At 33.5% G+C, this 19,699-nt stretch overlaps 2 protein-coding genes across 6 annotated transcripts in view; both read left to right on the top strand.

Moving 5' to 3' along the window:
- LOC123015755 overlaps positions 1-16,793 on the top strand; it is a 74,248-nt gene extending 57,455 nt beyond the window's left edge. For all 3 annotated transcript variants that reach the window (XM_044415670.1, XM_044415671.1, XM_044415673.1), the window contains 9 exons: positions 291-432; positions 712-779; positions 5,835-6,086; positions 6,812-7,054; positions 7,344-7,563; positions 7,615-7,760; positions 14,108-14,398; positions 14,575-14,787; positions 14,846-16,793. In XM_044415670.1, the coding sequence (XP_044271605.1) occupies positions 291-432; positions 712-779; positions 5,835-6,086; positions 6,812-7,054; positions 7,344-7,563; positions 7,615-7,760; positions 14,108-14,398; positions 14,575-14,787; positions 14,846-14,952 (1,682 nt within the window). In that variant the 3' untranslated portion in view covers positions 14,953-16,793. The remainder of the gene's footprint in view (positions 1-290; positions 433-711; positions 780-5,834; positions 6,087-6,811; positions 7,055-7,343; positions 7,564-7,614; positions 7,761-14,107; positions 14,399-14,574; positions 14,788-14,845) is intronic.
- Positions 16,794-17,111: 318 nt separating this feature from the next.
- On the top strand, positions 17,112-19,640 carry LOC123015757 (cystinosin homolog). 3 transcript variants are annotated; one of them, XM_044415675.1, is made up of 9 exons: positions 17,112-17,298; positions 17,692-17,800; positions 18,102-18,192; positions 18,248-18,424; positions 18,474-18,614; positions 18,678-18,777; positions 18,836-19,126; positions 19,181-19,298; positions 19,411-19,640. In XM_044415675.1, the coding sequence occupies exons 2-9, from the start codon at positions 17,743-17,745 to the stop codon at positions 19,536-19,538; spliced, it is 1,104 nt and encodes a 367-aa protein (XP_044271610.1). In that variant the 5' UTR covers positions 17,112-17,298; positions 17,692-17,742; the 3' UTR covers positions 19,539-19,640. The 3 variants fall into 3 exon arrangements, with proteins under 3 accessions (XP_044271610.1, XP_044271612.1, XP_044271611.1); XM_044415677.1 differs by having other exon boundaries at positions 17,636-17,800; XM_044415676.1 differs by having other exon boundaries at positions 17,630-17,800.
- Positions 19,641-19,699: the final 59 nt, after the last annotated feature.

Here is a 19,699-nt window from a genome sequence, read left to right as displayed (position 1 = left end):
ATGAAAAAATGCAGAAAAACTTTTAACCAATGATTTCAAAATAATAATCCGACGTGATTTTTTGTTTAATTACAAACGCCTAAATAATTCAATTACGATTAATTTTGGGCCTGAAAAAGCTCTCGACCAGTGCCGCCGCTAAAAATGATACGGACCGTGTAAATTCATCAAAACTGCTAATCTTTGCCTCGCCTGTTCCCATATTCGTCGGTTTCAGTTTTAAATCTGACCCCTCTAGCCGGTCATGCATCTGCATTATCTACATTAGCGCGCTGTCTGTGTGTTTTCAGGGGGCTGCTATTTCCCGGAGCGATGGGAGGGGACGTGGTTCCAGTCGGGGGTCCGACAACCCATCATCATAGAAGGGCCACGACTTAGCAGTAAAGGACGATGTCTAGGATCGGAGGGCGACAAGTTCTTAGTCGTGGATGAGTAAGTGACCTCCTTTTTTTCTCTAGATCCGGGCCCGGGATCGGGTCACGCTTGATTTACACCGGCATCATGAAAACTTCGTCACAATTAAACCCGGCCATTTTTTGACGCATAATTGTGTAACCCTCAAAAATAATTGCGGCCGTCCTGCACAAAACAGGCTGTTATCCTGGACAATAAAGATATTACGCAGGTGAATTTTTTTTTAGATAAATGAGGGATAAAAGGAAGTGGCCGGGACTAATATTATGACATTAATAAAAATGTGTTTTGTTGCAGCAAAAGGGCGTGCTATCGTTGCGTCGTGATTCACGAAAAACACGCAAACGTTCTACAGTACAAAGAAAGTAAGTGCGCTCTATTTTACACTATATGTGTTACTACACTGCACTTTGATTAATGCCTCCAGCTAGTGCATTAGTCACGTCACTTATCCTTCCACAAAGTTATCATTTAACACTGCACAACTTTATTACATTAATTTTATCAGGGCTGACGTTTTTTCCAATGTTCTACTTGTTTAACAACGAGACATCTTGTTAAACACAGTACAAAAATATCGTCTATTAAACGCCTTACTTTCTTGCCACCATCATTTATATCCAAAAAACTAAACAACTTTACAGTCTACATGTTTGTCGTTTGAATAGTCATATAAATAGAAATATCTCACTTACTCTTGCTCTCATATATCATTTCTAATGATATGTTTTGAAACAGCTTCCATAACTTGAAATATTAAGAATCCTATCTTCCTTATAAACCCCCACAAGATTGCTTATTTTAAAGTTACGCAATAAATCAAAACTTCTTGTTCCAAAAATGCTGAATAAGCCAGACTTAGATCAAAGTATTTTTGGTAATTCCGCCCTGTATAAATCTGCACCTAATTCGCAAAATAATAAAGCAATTTCTTGTTGGAATTTTATCTTAGGAATTCTAGTTTCACATACATACACTTTGTACTCGTACATCGTTTAATTTCCCAGTCGCATCTTGAAAATACACCACGAAGAGTTTTCTCCAGATAAAAATAGTCCACCTTTTAAATATTGTACTTTTAACATGGGTTTACTTGGACAAGTTATTTCTCTATGTACAACTATTTACAAAATAAAAGATTTATGCCCGGCTTCTGGAACGATTTAGTATTAGATAATTAGTTAGTTGCTATGGTAGCGCTGATCAGATTGGTGGTTCTAACCGATAAAATTGATCTAACGATAAATCGTTTCAGAAACCGGGCCCTGTTGAAATTGTCGATTTTAAAGCTGTGGTTAGACTGAAGAATATTTCTAAATACTCGTATACAGTATGTTAGGGAATGATTTAGTATAAATTTGAAGGTAGGTAAAAAATGGCAAAAAGGATCAAAAAAGTAAAATGCGTGTATACCGAAAATGCATAGTTTCCACAAAAAATTCGTTTTGAAATTAATAAATTATGGTCCCAAATTTTGAGGACCGCTGAACTGAGATGATGAAGATTGGGGTGCACTTTAAAATTATTGTCAAGACGACGGATGTTAGTTTGTTCCGTGGTCCTTTCGGTTCCGGTTTGACTTTCTAAACCAATGCTTAAAACTCCAATAAGTTCAAATCGCTCTGAAGGCATACTTTTTTCAAAAATTAAGCAAAATAACTATAATTTTGTTCGCTTTATTTGTTACATAGTTTTCAATTTAACGTCCGAGTACATCAGAAAACCACCCCAACTATAGTTTTTCTTTTTTTTTCCAAAATAGTTGTTGCTTTTTAGTAACAGATACAGCTACATTCAAAATAACGGGAAATGAAATTTTTACAAATGTAAATTCGGTTCTGGTTGTCAATTGTCAACTTGACAATACCTATCAAAAATATTTCTATCAATGTCGTTAAATTTATACCAACATGTGTAATATCGCATTTAAGTGAAATAGAGAAAGCCAGAATCGTCGCTTACCTGAAAAATGGCAGGAAAATTATGAATTTAGAGGCAGAATTTAGAGTGCCATCAAAATATTTTAATCTATTTTTGTTTTAATTGTGATAGACAGATTATTTGTTTCATCTAGAATGTAGGTAAAACATGAAAAAACTGAAAAAAAAACCTCTAAAATTTTTTGACATTTCCCGTTTTTTTAAATGTAGTTGTACGTTAAATAGTTATTTACATTAAACGTTCGGTAGGTATAATTTTACAGCGTGAAGTTTTAATATTGAAGCTCGAAGCAAAGCTGAGAGCTTTAATAAAACTGAACGCTGTAAAATACCTAACGCACAAATAATGTACAAAACTTTTTGGCCGAAGACTGTTCTTCGATTAATTTAAATTTTGATTTGTCAAAACCTGACAAGTCTATACGTCTACTACTTTCACCACCAGATAACATTGAATAGAATCTTGCTGAAAAAAACTAAATTGTGTTTATTTTTTAATACTAAATAGAAAAATTTGTGCAGTAACTTCTCTTGGTACCTACCAATGGACTTTATTTATCATAAAGTTTCTTTTTTTCAGAGTCTCTGAAAGCCTAAAATTTTCTTGTTAATTTACAGTACTGCGTCCGCGAAACTGCACAAATTCTTGTAAAAATCAGATACCGTAGCTGTTAAAAATGTGTAAAAATGTCAGTTACAGACCAAAAAATTTATTTAATCTAAGTGTGAATTTTTTTTAATCTGTCACCCTGTACCATGAATTTCTATGTAAATTGAAACAATTGCTAAAAGATCAAAAGTTCAGTTTAACGAAGAGCCAAGTTAGCCAGTCGGCAGTGTACTACGACACAGATATGAAAAAAATTATACAGGTGTCTTAAAAAAAATAATTTTGTACAACTTGATTATGAAACAATTGTTTAGTTCTATGTCTAATAAGTGAGACTGTCAGTGTGACATAAGCATGAACATGAGTCCCACAACCATTCACTTATGAGATGGAAAACTTTAATTGTAAAAAATGAAGAATTAAGTATAGACATAATGATTACAAAAATTACTTAAAATGCCTTCCATTGCTTCAATTGAATTAGACTCGAACCTAAGCTAGTGCTCCATAAATGTGATAGAGCTCATTCCATATGTGGTGGCGAACTGACAGTGACAGAGACACTGTAAATGCGTCCACTTGGTTAAGATAAAAAAATACATTGACGTACTTTAATTAGAGTAGGCGGTGATTAAAGTCCTTCAAATGGCAATCCTGATTTTTGACAACAAATGTCATCGGAAACTTTGACAAGTTTGAGTTTTATTCCTTTTGAGTGAAATAATGTTCACTTTAGAGCAGAAATTTTTTATTGCTGTACAAGACGAAAACGGTGGTTGGTCATTTTCACTTTCAGTTTGTGTGAAAAATTTCCAGCCCAGATTCCCAGCCAATGTGTTGCCAACTGTAGAATTTAATCGACGCCTACTCTAATTTTTTTTTTTTTGATCGCACGGTACTTTTTACAACTAGTAGTGAAATAGTATATGTATTAAAGAACGCGTTTCGTAAGGCAAGTTTTGTAGAACGAGTTTAGCTTTACGAAACAAACAGCGAAGCGCGAGTTTTATAAAGACCAAGTTCCCATAAATGTCTTATGAAACAAGTTTATGCTATTTTTTCTATTTTATGTATTTTACGTCCTTTTTAGACATAAAAGTCAATGTTTAAAATTTTATAAATTTTTGCCCTAATAAGGTGGTTAGTAATAAATGTCACATGGTTTGAAAAAATTCGATTTTCGTAGTGTCAAGTCTCGAATATTTTTTTAAAAATTTTGTTGAATTAACATTGAATACTGCAAATAATTTTAGTTACGCGTTGCATTTACAATCCAAGTTGTCTTATGTTGCTCTGACAGTGCTTTGACAAGCAATTTATGATTTATAAAAAAAAACTGTTTGCCTATCTTTAATGTTTCATTCATTTATATATTCTGTATTGGGTTTACACCGAAAAGATTTCTCTAATTTCTCTAGCATTCCGTGAGAACTGAATGGCACTAATGATCGTTCTCTGCACTGATGTCAGACTGACATAAGATGATAACTTGGATTCAACTTGCAAATCCTAATTTAAATTGGATCTAAGGCGTAAATGAAATTTGTTTTTTGGGTTACATCGCCAGATCGTCAGGCTCATTATCTTATCTGAATCGCCCAGTATTTTATGCACACCACCTAAAATAAGAGAAATCGCTCAAAACACCGCTGAAAATCACCATTACCAACGTCTAGAAAGTAAATTGTACTAATCTATTTCAGAACCCGAATTGGTATTGAAATGGCTCATTTCAATTTCAAAATAAGCTTTCTTTCAGACACAAAATAGAAACAAAAATTTGTTTATATTACCAACCAATCAAACCTCGAAAAAAAAGACGTGGACAATTATTTTTCCAACAGAAATAAATACTTAGTCAAAGTGCAAAATTTAAATCTAACAACTTTTTAAAGATATTTTTTTACATTTTTTCCATGTTCCTGGTATCTTACCGTATAAGGCATTTTTTTGGGGCGCGAGTTCTGGCGCATCCTGTATACATTTACTAATTGGATTAAATCCCAAGTAAAATTACATCAATGTCAAGTGTCTCATTATTGTCTAGAAGGAAAAGGTACATTAAAAAAGGCATATGTACATATGTATGTGTATATAATATAAATAAAATATAAATAAGTATAAAAAATAAATAAAAAAATCATAACTCGTTTGCTGGCTTCAATTTAGTCTTTATTTAATTGCGAGCTTAATTCAGTAGCTAGAGGGAGAATTAAAACAATGAACTCATGTTTTAAAATAAAGTCTATTTTCGCATTAAGTATCTGTATTTTTCGCCCTCTTCGCGTTATGAAACAATGTCTTTTCTTTCTGAACAAAACTTTAAGTAATTTTTCAGACTTTTTAGATTTTATTTTACCTGGTCAGCTTTGCACTTGCATAAACTTTTTGTTACAAAAACACTTAAAAACACGAATGCAAAAATCTTTATACATTCCAAACGTCATATTTTAAGTAACATTTCAAACTCTTCTCCAATATTGGTCCTTGTTTCAGATTTATTGTTTCTACGTTCCTTGTTACCTATTGTCACTTCATCATTTCTCCACTTGTTCTTTTTAGTCATGTTGTATGTACATGAAACATTTTTCTGGTCAAATAGGAAACAATAAAGGCGGATGCGCCGGTTTCGCACGCAACTTGCTTGTGTGTATAATAACTCTGCATTTAATCTTTAATCATCAGAAAATCAACATAAAATTCCGCCGAAAATATTATTAGAAATATATAATTGAAACAGAACAAAAGAGTTGTTATCAGCAAAATCCATTTGTCAGCCATTAAAAGCCAATCATATACACAGGGAAAATTTCGTCGGCGACTAATTTATGATAATTCTGTGTTGCGTCACGCAAGTTTTTCTGTTTCAGCGTTCTGCCACAGTCGAGATTCCCTTCCGACGTTGTGTAGCCTAATAACAGGGGACGCATTGCTCTTTTCCATGTTCAGAGAGAATGCAGCCCCTGTACCTTGTCCATTCCGAGGGCCCTTCACTTTTACATACAACAGGGGCCACGGCGAGTGCCGAACCCCCGTGTCCAGTATCGATACTTGCACGGAAGACAGCAGACTCTTGTTGAGTTATCAGGCGTGTCCTGATGTATACGGGTCGGAAAGCACCGGTAAGTCATTTTATCGTGACAATCAGATAAAGTCCTGCATAAAATTTAAATTTAAGCTATAACAGGATATTCTCTGACATTTATTAAATTGGTCGAGGATTCGATATTTGAATATTTTATTTAAATAAGGCCGGTTATGTGGGTAATATTCCGATGAGTGCTATGACTGAATCATGAAATTTTTCACCAAAAAGCACGGAATAAACTTGGTTGTCGAATGCACTTCCACAGAGAAAAAAAACTAAAAGAGACGAGTACATTATCTAGCGGTGGGTTATTGCGGTAATGCAGTTGAGACAATTGGGGTTAGCGCTCGTTGCATGTAATGGATAAAAAATTTCAATTGCGTTTGAACAGTGCACGTCCAGTGCATGCGATAGTTGCACAATTTTCATCAAAAACGTGACTTATTAAGGCTGGGATTTTGTAGTCCTTTTGGGGATGTTTGTGCTTCTCCACAAGTAGCGTAATGCTATTACACGTAATTACGACATCCAATAACCCGACACGAAGAGAAATTCTATTGTGGTCGGCACTAATAAACATTTCTATAATCGATATTCAAACCGCAATTGACTTTCGTTTGGCCAAAGCGGGAACCGTGCCGAATTTCTGTTTGTTTTTTCCGAGTCGATCAGAAATTCTAGTCGAGCTTCACGATGGCTCATAAATTTTCACTTTTCTATCAGCGTCTATTATGCACTAAAATCTAATAACGTTTCCAGTGGAAGAACTCCAGTGCCTGGCGGTATGGAAAGAAGGTAGTTCAAGGTATTTAGTAGGCAAAGTGCACCACAACCATGCGACGTCCAACGAGGACCGTTTCAGATGCTTTGTGTATGAAAAGGCATCACCGGCGTCGGAAGCTTTGGATGGTGTCGATTATAGAGTCGCACAAAGCGGAGACGCGACCTGTAATGGACTCTTCAGTGCCACCGAGGGAAGCAGGACTATGATTCTTAAAAGAGGTGAGTCCCTGAATACGAATTGTGCAGGCGTCTCGTCTCTTTAAAATGGCAGTAGCTAGCAACAGTGACAATTTTTAACTTGCAGTAGTTCTTCACGCGTTTATTATTTTTTCAGGCAGTCGTGTGGAGAAACTTATTAAAATACGCCACTTCACCATTACTTGATTAAATTTTGCATTCCGAAATATCCCTCCCTTTACGGGAGAAATTCACAAAATCCGGAATTTGTCTCAGTTGTACTCGGGCTAATTTCTCTCCGGCGTAACATCAGTGATTTGAATTTTTCCAGCTCCCTCGTTGAATAAGTGTCGTTTCCCTTCCTGGGTGGTAAATTATATCCACTGGCACACTTTGGATTACTCGGCAACTTACAATTTTCATCATAGGAACTCCACCCTCAGGATAACCAATTCATCCGGACTAGAAATGAAAGTCGTCTGTGCCCAGCTGAAACCTTCGTCGAGGGATGAAAACTCTGTAGTGCTTCTGACACATTTCACAATGGGATGGTACGTTGGTGTTCGTTGTTTGGGAAATATGACGTAATTGATTTATTGCAGCCAAAGCGGATTCACTTGTATGTCCTTCTATAAGCGCGACAAGCATGTCATGGAAGTCCAGATAGGCGCACACACCAAACGACAAGAGGAAGCCTGCAATCCTGCTTACTTCAACAGGACCAATTTGCCATACGTCACGCTAGTCAGTAAGTACCGCAACGTCAATCACACTACAACGATCCTAATTGCGACGAACACAAATCCGGTCGATAACGCGACTCGTTGCTTTATTTGATTATGCAGTTAATGCAAATTTGCCGCATAATCACACGCCAAATTGCAAACCGAAATTAAACCAGACAACTATTCACCGAAATAAAACGTATTGTTCCGCTCACAATGAAGAATATCGCGGTAGGAAATGTGCATCTCTGATGCGACCTCCATCAACTCTTCCAAATAACTTCCGCCTTTTTAAGCTCGTTTGATCTATTTCCGCCACCCCAACCAGATGCTATTAGCTCCACGGGCGGCAATATTGCCGTTAATTGTTAACATGTGTCACACCAACTGTCATTAATAATTTCTAACGACTCTATCTTGGTGGTCCGCCGCCATTAGCCAAGTGAAGGAAACGTTTAAAATAAGCGCGTGCCAAAGAAACATATACAGCTACCACAACTTTGTTTTCAGTATTCGCCGACACTCGTGACTTATTGGCACAACTTTTAATTTTCATTCATAAAAAGAAACGCCACTTGCTCTATAACCATTAAACACTTCAACGTAAATTAAAATATTAAGGACAGCAAGGGCTATTTTGCAGCTCACATTTTCTAATTAATTCTTTTTACTTTTTTGAAAAACTTCAGATCACAACTTCTCTAAATTGATTAGCCCTAAATTAGAAGCGTTATACTGTATTATTCGATGACAAATTGTGTACTTAAACAAAACAAAGACAAGATTTTATTAAGTTGTTCAATATTAATGACCATTTTTAATTTTTTTAAATAAAACTTAATCAGTTATCCACAACTTCAATACATTTTTACCAATGCCCATTTAGATCTTTATAATGCAGATTTCTAGAAGCGCAGAATAGAATGAAAAAGTTCTCTCGTAAAATATTTTGAGGAAGAAAATAGATCTATTATTCGCAGTAATTGGAAATTTACCTGCAAAATGAGGTAATAAATTATTATAAATGAATTGATACGGAACAATCATAACTTCATATTAATTTGTCCAAAATATACCTATTCAAGTTTTATATACAACTACCTAATATAGTTTTGTTAAAAACTTATTAAAAATAGCCTGCCCAAAAATTAATAAAATTTATAAGTTAATTTTCATCGAAATTTTGATGTTGCATTCAAGGCACGGTGGTTCACGAAAATGTCTAGGAATAAAAAATGGCCTCACCAATAAATGAAAAAATTATAAAATCCTAAAACTTTTACTTATTTATGTAATTAAGTATATACATAACACATCACTCGGTGATATTATGAGTATAACTATCATGAGTATGACCACCACAGATACCGGTTTTAAATCAGAGCTAGTAGAGCTAGAACAACATCTAAGGTTGTTATGATTCATAACATCCGTGGTTTGTTCCATAGTTTATCGGTTTCTCTTCATTTTGAACCGATTGTCTAAAATAATTACATCCAAAAATTCGCTTTAAAAAAATGAATTCATCGCGTTTGCATAATACGTTCAAGTTTCAAAGTAACATTGTGTAGTTTATAAATGAGTTGACGTTAACGTTTTACTAGAAAATGTCTCAAAAGCAAATTATGTCTTAAATACTTTAGTACCGGCAAAATCAAAAAGCAGTTATCAGAAACCACACGACAAATTTGTACCCTGTTGGTACAAGAAAAAATTTGTAGATCGGTAAGTTAAATTGACTTATCGCTTGTGTTATATTTTATAATAACACAGTTTTAAGCAATAATCTTATGCCATAGTTGCCAGCCTATTTTGTGTAGGTGTGTAACATAGGTTTTAATAGACAGAAATTGATTAAATTTTTTACACCTTTCCTTTTGCTATAGAAAGGTGTATTAAGTTAATCTAAGATAGCCCAATCGCTTATTACTGTCATCGCTTCAACACCAGCCAAGTTTTTGATTTAATTTTTTTGAAAAAATATACACAGCCAGCACTGAATATGATCTTAATATGTATGCCGGATGTAAAAAAATACGGTGACTGCAGCAAATTTATAGACACAGAATGCTTAAAACAAAAATTAAGAGAAAGTTGGTCTGAAAGTAAAAGAGCACGAGCTAGAACAGCTACAAATCCAGAAAATGAAATAAGAGTAAGGGAAGCAATAACTGAGAACCCTGATGTAAGTCAAACTTTTATGACTAGGCAAATTGGGATTAGCCAGTCTTCAATTTCCCGAATTTTGAAAGCTAACAAGTTTCATCCGCATCACATAACTCAAAGAAACTGATTTTCTAAAAACAGTAATGTTTTGTGAGTTTATGAGAAGGCAACAAGAGCTAAATCTTATTTTTTTTAATGAAATTCTATTTAGCGATGAATCTCGTTTTATTAATAACAGACACAACCGCTACTATTATGCTCAGGAAAACTCGCATTGATTAGAATTACTCATCTCCAGAGATTTTTTTTCTCTGAACTGGAATAATTGCGGTGTCTGTAGTCTTGGGCCCCATTTTTTTTATTGGAAGTTTAACTAATGAAATGTATCGTAATTTTCTTGAAAATAAATTGGCAGTTATTTTAGAAGATTTACCCATTACTCTTTGTCAAAAGTTTTGGTTTCAACAAGATGGTTCTTTTCCACATTTCCACAGAAGAGTTTGTAACTACATACCTAAACGAAAATTATGAAAATGTGTGGATTGGTAGAGGCAGTTGGCCTCCTCGAAGCCCCGATCTTACACCATTAGATTATTAGTCTATGAAACTCCAGTTTTAAGTAAAAACGATTTGAGAAACCAGATTATTAGTTATTGTAGGAGTGTAACTCCTAACATGTTAGCTTGGGTAAGAATATCTCTTCAAAGAAGAATTGAGGCGTGTTTAGATAATGGTCTACATTTCGAACATTTAATTTTTAGTGTTACGTGTATGGTTTTTTTTCAAATTTATAATGAAAAATAGCAATTTCAAAATGAATTATAAATTTTGTATAGCTTTTTTGAATTTGTGACTTTTTTTAATAATCTAAAAATAATTCACGTAGTTACTGAAATACGCAATAATGGTTGCATCCACCTTTCGTAAGGATCGACATTTTATGTGAATAGCCCTAAATGTATATTAAAAAGTGTTCATTTCTGCGTCAGAAATTTTCACAAAATTCATAATTCTTTACATGTTTTGTGAGCGCCAATATGAACAATAAAATGTATTATACAGGGTGCGCCAGAACTTGCGCCCCAGAGAAAATTTTCAAGTAAGGTAAGATACCAGCAACATGAAAAAAATGTTTAAAAAATTCTATCTGTCAAAAAATTTTGACATTTATTTTTTGACAATTGACATGTTTTTATGTCTATTTAATGATACTGATGATCTTGTATAAGTTTTTTTCCAATTATTTAGTAAAGGTACAAAAATTTTACCAATAAAAGCCACAAATAACATTGAACAGAGTTACAATTTAGGATACAGCTTCCGTGTTTCGTCTTTTAATAGCCTATAGCAAAAAAACTTGGAAAATTATTTTTCCAACAGAAATAAATAGAGTCAAAGTGCAAACTATAAACTCTCATAACTTCGAAATTTTTATAGATAATAGTTATTTATGGTATAAGTGGGTTATGCTAGATATTACCTACGAGAGGTATGTGTAACCTACGAGGGCTTGCCCGAGTAGGTTATTACCTCGCGTAGGTAATATCTAATAACCCACGTATGCCATACAACGTTTTATCCAATATTCCCGTATTTTTATCTATTAAATCTATTAAAAATAATCTGACGTTTCATATTGAGAAGTGCCAAACAGTTGTCAAAACTTCCTTATGCGGGAAAAAAAACGAAAATTTTGACAGTGTCGAAGAATAAACAAATTTTCCACTGATTTGCCAGGTTAGCTTTGCTTTTTAACTTAAAATTTCATCAAATTTTAACCAAAACATTTGTACAAGTGATCATGAACATGCAACTTCTGGTTTGCAAGTCGTTGAGTCCAGAGAGATTCCTGAAATTTATTTTCACGGTGCACTTTCAAATGTTCATTTCTATTTTAGAAAGAAATCTGAAACATAATTTCAAATTTGATGTACCTATTCTTAAATAAAGTGTTCAGAATATCTATTAAAATTTTATTTCATCCTGCAGTGGGTTATGGATGGCAATAACCCACGGTGCTAATGGCAACGTGGGTTATATCAAACAGTCTAGTTATTGCTCAGTTTACTTAACAAAAACTAACAAGTAAAACACTATATTAGTATTGAATATTGGATAAAAAAAAATTACATTTTTTCCATGTTTCTGGTATCTTACCTTATATGGCATTTTTCTCTGGAGCGCGAGATCAGGCGCACCTGTATAATTTGTAACATAAAAGTTACTTGGACCTCAATGTTTAAATTTTATAAAAATCTTTAAGGAATTTAACTTGTATCAAAACATTGTATGCCACTCATTCAATTGCTTGTAATGTAAATAGCAATTTTATTTAAGGGCGCTTTTGGATAACAACTTTTTGCGGAATATCTGACAAAAAATTAAGTAAATTTTTTTGTGAGTTAGCTTTAATAGAAATTATATTTCTTTATCTTTATTTTTTTTTCTAGTATTGAGATATAACGTGTTGTCTTTATTTTAATTAACAAAATATTTATCGGCCTGAAATTATTATTCAAATAAAGGTTTAGCAAACAAGAGTTATTTAGCAGACGTTTATACAAAAAAAAAAACCGCTGCGACATACAGGCTGTTCCGTCTAAACCCCACATTAGAAGTATTGGGAGTTGGAATAATCGTATTTGTTTGAAAATTGGTACATAGCCATAAACCATTAAGTCCTCCTAAATGAAAATATTTTCAAGATGGCGGCACATCCGCTTATACCGGAAGCCGGTCTCATCTTTCTTATTTTAAATGGAAAGGTATAATTTTTTACTACGTTTTTTGATTAATCGGGTTATTTTAAGGGGGTTTTTATCAGCTTTCCCTATACCTAAATTTAGCCGTTTTTGAAATATGTGGAGTTTTTCAAAAAATTTTGGATTTCCACCTTCCACTTTAAAAATCGGTAACTCTGCCATTTTTTAAGATTTTGAATTTGTTTTTTTGGGGTTTGAAAGAGAAAGCTTAGGTCCTTTTTCTGGTGTTTCAAATTTTCAAAAAAACATTAACAAACTCCAAAATTTTAAGGTTACTTTTGTAATAATTCAAATACTCATAACTCAATTTTTTCAAATGAAATACCCCAATTTTTATTTTACTAAATAGAAGAGAGAATTTAAAATTGCATTGATCTGTATTAACATTCTCTATACCTAAATTTAATAATTTTCAAGTTATGGACTTTTTGTTAAAACTACAGAAAATTGATTACTAGCCACACCCATTTTGACATAGTTTACTATGGAAATCAAAAATGTCAAAATTTTCTCTAAACAAACATCAACAGTAAATTACTACCAGGTGAATAAAAAGTAGGAACCAAGCATTTTTTTCGTAAACTAAGCACTTAACAAAAAAAAAATAATTAGTGTAGTGTAAAGTCCAATTAAAATGTGACCATTTATCAAGAATAACATTTTTCGAAATTTCTTTTAGTTTTCGAGTTCTGGAAAAATTTTTTTTTTAATGGCAACCCACTATGGTAATTTTTTTAATTAAAGATATTGTTCTAAAAATGAGCTCTAATTAAACAGAATTGTTTTCTAGTCAGTACTTTTTTTAATAAATTGTTAAAGTTGTGTTCCGAGCCCATCACGAAGATTTTCCGAACTTGAACGAAGGAGTCGTTTCATGACTTTGGTCGTTGGAGAGTCCGGTTTTTAGTGCAGGTGCTTTGGTGGTTCCGGATGGATCAAAAAATGTAAAAACAAATCATTTTCTTCTATTTTTAGTCGATTCGATTCAAAACTTGAAAACACCAGAAGAAAGATCAAAACTTTCTTTTTCAAACGCCAAAAAAAAACGAATTCAAAATTTTTAAAAATAGCAGAGTTACCGATTTTTAAAGTGAAAGGTGCAGATCCAAAAATTTTTGAAAAACTCCAAATATTTCGAAAACGGCTAAATTTGGGTATAGGGAAAGCTGATGAAAACTCCCTTAAAATAACCCGATTAATTCAAAAACGCAGCAAAAAATATACCTTTCCATTTAAAATAAGAAAGTTGAGACCGACTTCCGGTATAACCGGAAGTGCCACCATCTTAAAAATATTTTCATTTATGAGAACTGAATGGATTATGGCTATGTACCAATTTTCAAACAAATATGATTTTATTCTAACTCTTAATACTTTTAATGTGGGATTTAGACGGAACACCCTGTATAATCCGATATTTTTACAAAAAGTACTAATTTTAGCGACCAGTCCCGAGACGCGGGCGTGTCCCTACAGTGGCAAATTCGAAGTCAGCAACTTGATCAGAAGCGAGAATTCCCATCAACCGGACTCTCGTTATTACGACAACAACTATTACGTTAACAAGTTCCCCAGGTCGGTCCGCGGAGACTCCGACCACATGAAGAGAATCAAGAGACTGGACCAAAATCTGGACTGTGACAGCAACGGCTTCACCAGTCTCGTTATCGGTTGCAATTCCATCGATACGATGGAATTTCGAGCACAGTGCTCTTCACCCGACATCATCACCTGTAAGTAACCGCCCTCTTAACTTTCCGAATATTATTTTCGAGTGCTCGTTTTCCGAGCGGTTATCATTTCGTCCACTTCTGTTATGAACAGCATCGAACTTAGTATTCACCCTTGCCCCAAATTCAATATCTGGCCTGTCTTGCTCGGTTGTCAAATTCGTAATTGAATGTTGCAGCTTACTCGTGTCACGGAGGATGGAAGGAGAACGGCACCAACTACTTGATAACAACCCCGTTGAGTCGGGCGTCTCACGGTTCTCGGCGATACTGCTTCATCTACAAGGAGTCCACTCCTGATTTGGTGCTATTTTCAACATCTGCCGATAACTGTGATCGCATCGTCAGGCCGGGAATCACCGGAGAGCTGGTTTTTAACGTCACGAGTACCGGTGAGTACATCGTTAAAATTATCTCGATCCAATAGTCACACCGAATCGAATTTTTCAGGCAAGTGCGTCGAAACCAGCAAATCTGAACGAACAAAAGCACTCCTACTACTCACCTTCTTCTCTTATATTCTAAAATTTGCTATCACAGCGCTTATTCAGAGATGATCTACATATTCGTAAGTTAGGAAATTTTTCAATGATGAGACTGTAATAATTAGGTCCTTGCCGGTCCGATTTTTGTTGTGAAACGGAATATCTTGGTTGTGTTTTGTTGTTAAATATGTAATAATAAGTAGAAGTGATTAAAGTTCAAATGTACAGCACCGCCCATCCATACTCGAAAACTTTTCTTCTATTATTTTCTTTGACACTCAACTTTCAGTCGGATGGGTTCAGTGCCGCTTTATTAAAATTTCTAGATCTTTACACACTTCTCCCTTAGAAATGAGTCTCAAGATACGATTGTATATTGTAATGTAATAAATATATACTTTAATCTGTGATTACTGCAAGTAGAACCGATAGAAGAAGTAACCCTCACTTTTAATCACTTTGAATCGAATCGTATAATTAGTGTTTTTAAAAGGTGTTCCTCTCCGACCTATTTTTAACTTTGCTTCAATAGTTTTAGAATTCTTTTCAAACCCAGACGAAACAAACACAATTCGTGGTAATTTTCATTCTGTCGAGAAGAAATCGGTTCTCGTGATAGCACACCTTAAAAAGGACTCAACATATCATTAAAGCGTGTTGAAAATAAACGAATGTGTTTGTTTCCGCCCCGACACCCGGACAATTATAGAACAAAATAGCTGAAAACTGTGATTGATTTTATTCAAGGAGTTTTTAAATGAATGATAATAGCATTTTTATTCGTAAAAAATGCTTGCAATAAAATACGTATTTTTGCACTTAACACTTGCTTGTTTAAAATATATGGATGGTGATATTTTTGGTAACCGGAAGCAATATTTATATTTATTTTTGTTAAATTGTAATCATGTTTGTAATTGCAATTACTTTTAGATTATTACGTTTTTATTTTTCCATGAGCAATAATATAAGATAGTTTAGTAGAAATTTGTATACCTACATATTATACATCGTTATAATTTATCATTTTATAATTACAATTATTGACAAAATGGTTGTCAGAAAAATTGGTGGGACAATTTGATGCAACTTTACATCACTCGCGTATTTTAAGTCATCTATAGAACAATAAAATTTTCCACGAAACGATATCTTGTTGAACCAATTTAAATTTGGTTTAAGTTTAATGCACGTATAATAATATCATTTAATTCATGTTTATCTTGCTTCTCTGAAATTTTAATTTACTGTAAAATTCTCGGTAAAATGTTTCTTGCAGACTCGCATAAAATGTCCCATCAATATCGATATACGTCTTAACGAAACATAATTTGTGTTATGCTTTTCGATATCGATAAGGCATATAGTAAATTATTTTCGTAATGATTTAATGCCGAAATGATTAATATTTCATACAAAGTTGTGCGATTTGCAATCATTGTAAGATATGTATGTATAATTTATTAACGAATGAATTTAGTGGATTAGACTAGTTGAATATGTAAAATAAATAGATTAAATTGGAACAAACTCTAAGTTAGTACTTGTAGCAAGTAGACTGTTTTACAAAGGCAGAATATGTACAGTACGTGATGACTCGTTTGTACAGACAATCAAGGAATGCAATTCATATTATAAACCGGGGCTTACGCAAAACTTATCTCAATTGCATCTAATCTGAAACAATCGGTATTTTATTAACATCCGCCTAAAACGTGCAAGTCATACATGAACACATTTTTAAACCAATCTCAAATATAATAATTATACAAACGAGCCATTTTGTGCTATAGAAGAATGGTGCCTTGGATGTTTTGTTTGATAAAAAAAAAAACAAAATGTTGAATATATGAACAAATACAATTGTTGTAATAATATCTGTACATTATCTGAATAAAACATGGAAGAGATGAGAGATTGTTTGTTTGAACTTGGGGACACAACTGTATATCCAAAATAAGTATCGCACTGCGACTTTCACAATCGTAGAACAAAAAGTGTGTCAAGTTGTTCGATCAATAACATCAACTTTGGCTCCCAACTCGTCTACTGCCCCAAACTTTTTTTTCTCATTATTGCCCTTGTTTCTACTGAAATTAATTGAAAGACCAATAAATCATCAATAATAATGTGATCCCAACACAACTTGTTTCCACTGTCGTACATTCCCCGAAATTTAATGCGGCCCAGTATTCGTCATAAAATGCGGTTTTAGATGGTGGGAGAGCTCAGTTGATTATTGTACTAGCATAATAAGTACAGTAGATAGTAGCGCTTTGTGTCTTACAATTCAAACTACAAAGCTTAATAGTTTGTAAACATAACCTAAGTACTTAGTCACGGTGGTGGTGTGTGTTCTAAAGCCAAACAAATTGTAGGAATGATGCATTGATTTGAAAAAAAAACACTTGATACGAGGTTCGTAATCGATCATTTATAATCAACCTTGATGATACGGTATATGCATGTTTATGCTTACTTTACTTTGATCCAATTATAGAATTATATCGGTCGCAGAGCGCAACATAATTAAAATCGAAATATTATGGGTATTGTTCCATTTCCTGAGGCATAGTTGCAAAATCTTAACATGTCCCTCACGTTCGGCTGTTGACCTTAAAAAATCTGTTCCTCGTTTATCTATATTTCAATTTTTTTTGCTTATCGCCCCAAATTTTATGTGATGCAAATTGTTCTTAATAGATAGTATTAATAGCATCATCAAATTTAATCTACTCCCAAGTAATAGCTTTAGGTCTATCCATATCAGTGTAAAAGTGCGCAATCATTAAGGACCAAAGTTAATTGTAGGATAGCCGCCACCAGTTGGGCGACAAATTTCTAACAATCTACAAGTAAAAAATGCAACGTATTTTTACCAAACGGAAATTGCTACTTATCACAACATTATTCATAAACGGTGAGTCTTGTGCCGACTAATTGTTAATTTTTAAACGATTTACAAAACTATAGTTATCTTCATTATCCAAAAATGTAAGATTAGAAAAGCAACGGCTAGAGGTAAAAGGTTTAACTAATTCACACTTAACGACTTTTTGCACGCTTATTATATGTGCAAACAGAAACCGGTTGCTTATTGCTTGATGGAAATTGTAGCCCACATTTTGGCGAAAAAAAATTGCTTTCACTTGGGAAATCCTAACCGAGCTTTTCCAATCTAATCAGGGGGTGACTTTCTTTTACAATTTAATTATTTTCAGTTGTACAATATGCCCAGTGTGATATTAGTGTATCGACAAATGACTTAACTATACAATTAGAACATACAGCTTCATTTAATTTAATAATAAGGTATAATATATATTATTCTATTAAAATTAACATTAAATTAAATCTACTTTTCCAGAAACGTCACCAAATATGTTCCTTTCTCCATTAAATTTGATATTCAGCATAAAGACTTAATACGTGTAGAACCAGAATTATATAATGTTACAAAAGATGAAGATGTAAATATAGTCGTTCACGCAATTGGAGCCGGACACTCCGAGGTCGTAGCCAATGTAACGAACTCAAGCATAATGTACTGTTTAAACAACTTTATCCTATTTTTTATTTAATAATTTTTTTAGCCTGAAAAATGCATTTGTTCGAATTACAGTTCAAAAACTTCCGGAACTTGACACATTTTCTTTAGTTATTGGATGGATCTACTTCGTGGCATGGTCTGTTTCTTTCTATCCACAGATTTATAGCAATTTTAAGAGGAAGAGGTAAGAAAATCTTACTTTTTTAATGGCATATTTTAATTTAAAACTTGATTTCAATTTTTATAGTGTGGTTGGGCTAAATTTCGACTTTCTTGCTCTGAACATCATCGGTTTTACATTGTATGCAATATTTAATCTGGGTTTATACTTCATACCTGAAATCAAGGTATTATGACCATAATTTCAAATTAACTCATCGTTCGAAAGACTCATTCGCGTTTCAGGCGGAATACTCAAGCAGATATCCTAGAGGATTAAATCCCGTTCAAGTCAACGACATCGTATTTGCTGTTCATGCAGCTGCCGCAACAATAATTACGATAGTTCAATGTTATTTATATGAAAGCAGCGACCAAAGAGTGTCGCATGTCGCCAGAATAATAATAGGAGTTTTTGGTCTATTTCTTTTCATTAGTATTATTTTGGCGGCCAGTGATGTGATTCACTGGATAGATTTCCTGTATTACTGTTCCTATGTTAAGCTCACTATAACACTCATCAAATATGTTCCGCAGGTTTGATTTCTTTAATTGAAATTAACAAACATTTAATAAAAATTACTGTTTCAGGCATACATGAATTATAAAAGAAAAAGTACTGTTGGGTGGAGCATAGGAAACATCTTCCTTGATTTTACAGGAGGCATTTTGAGTATGCTTCAAATGATAATAATCTCATACAATTATGGTACGTATTACGTCATTGGGTCATTATCATTGTCTGGCTTTTGTAATCGCGATAATAACTTAATTCGCTAGATTTCAATGCGGAATTCTAAAAACGTGATTTTTTTTTTCAGATGACTGGGTTTCTATATTTGGCGACCCAACCAAATTTGGGTTAGGTCTTTTCTCTGTAGTTTTCGATATCTTTTTCATTGTTCAACACTATGTTTTATACCGTCATACAAATTACGAAGAGCAATAAAAGTCTTAAAGTCTCTTAAACAATAAGAAATATATTTTGTTAAAGTTTATAGTGATTTTAAAGTACTGTGTTATATAATATAATTAAAAGTCTTTTATTACACTCCTCTTTTTCTGCAAGTTTTAAATAAATTTGAAATAATTTATTCGCAATAAACGTCG

This window comes from Tribolium madens, unplaced genomic scaffold, assembly GCF_015345945.1.
Source record: "Tribolium madens isolate multiple individuals breed KSU strain unplaced genomic scaffold, Tmad_KSU_1.1 Scaffold_19;HRSCAF=116;Tcas5.2_LG9, whole genome shotgun sequence".
NCBI lineage: Eukaryota > Metazoa > Arthropoda > Insecta > Coleoptera > Tenebrionidae > Tribolium > Tribolium madens.
This window is presented reverse-complemented; position numbering and strand designations above follow the sequence as displayed.

Coding starts and splice junctions, on each gene's coding strand:
- LOC123015757 (XM_044415675.1), top strand. CDS start 17,743: ATGCAACGTATTTTTACCAAACGGAAATTGCTACTTATCACAACATTA. Junction 18,193..18,247: donor TCATTTAATTTAATAATAAG/GTATAATATATA, acceptor CTACTTTTCCAG/AAACGTCACCAAATATGTTC. Junction 18,778..18,835: donor ACTTCATACCTGAAATCAAG/GTATTATGACCA, acceptor TTCGCGTTTCAG/GCGGAATACTCAAGCAGATA.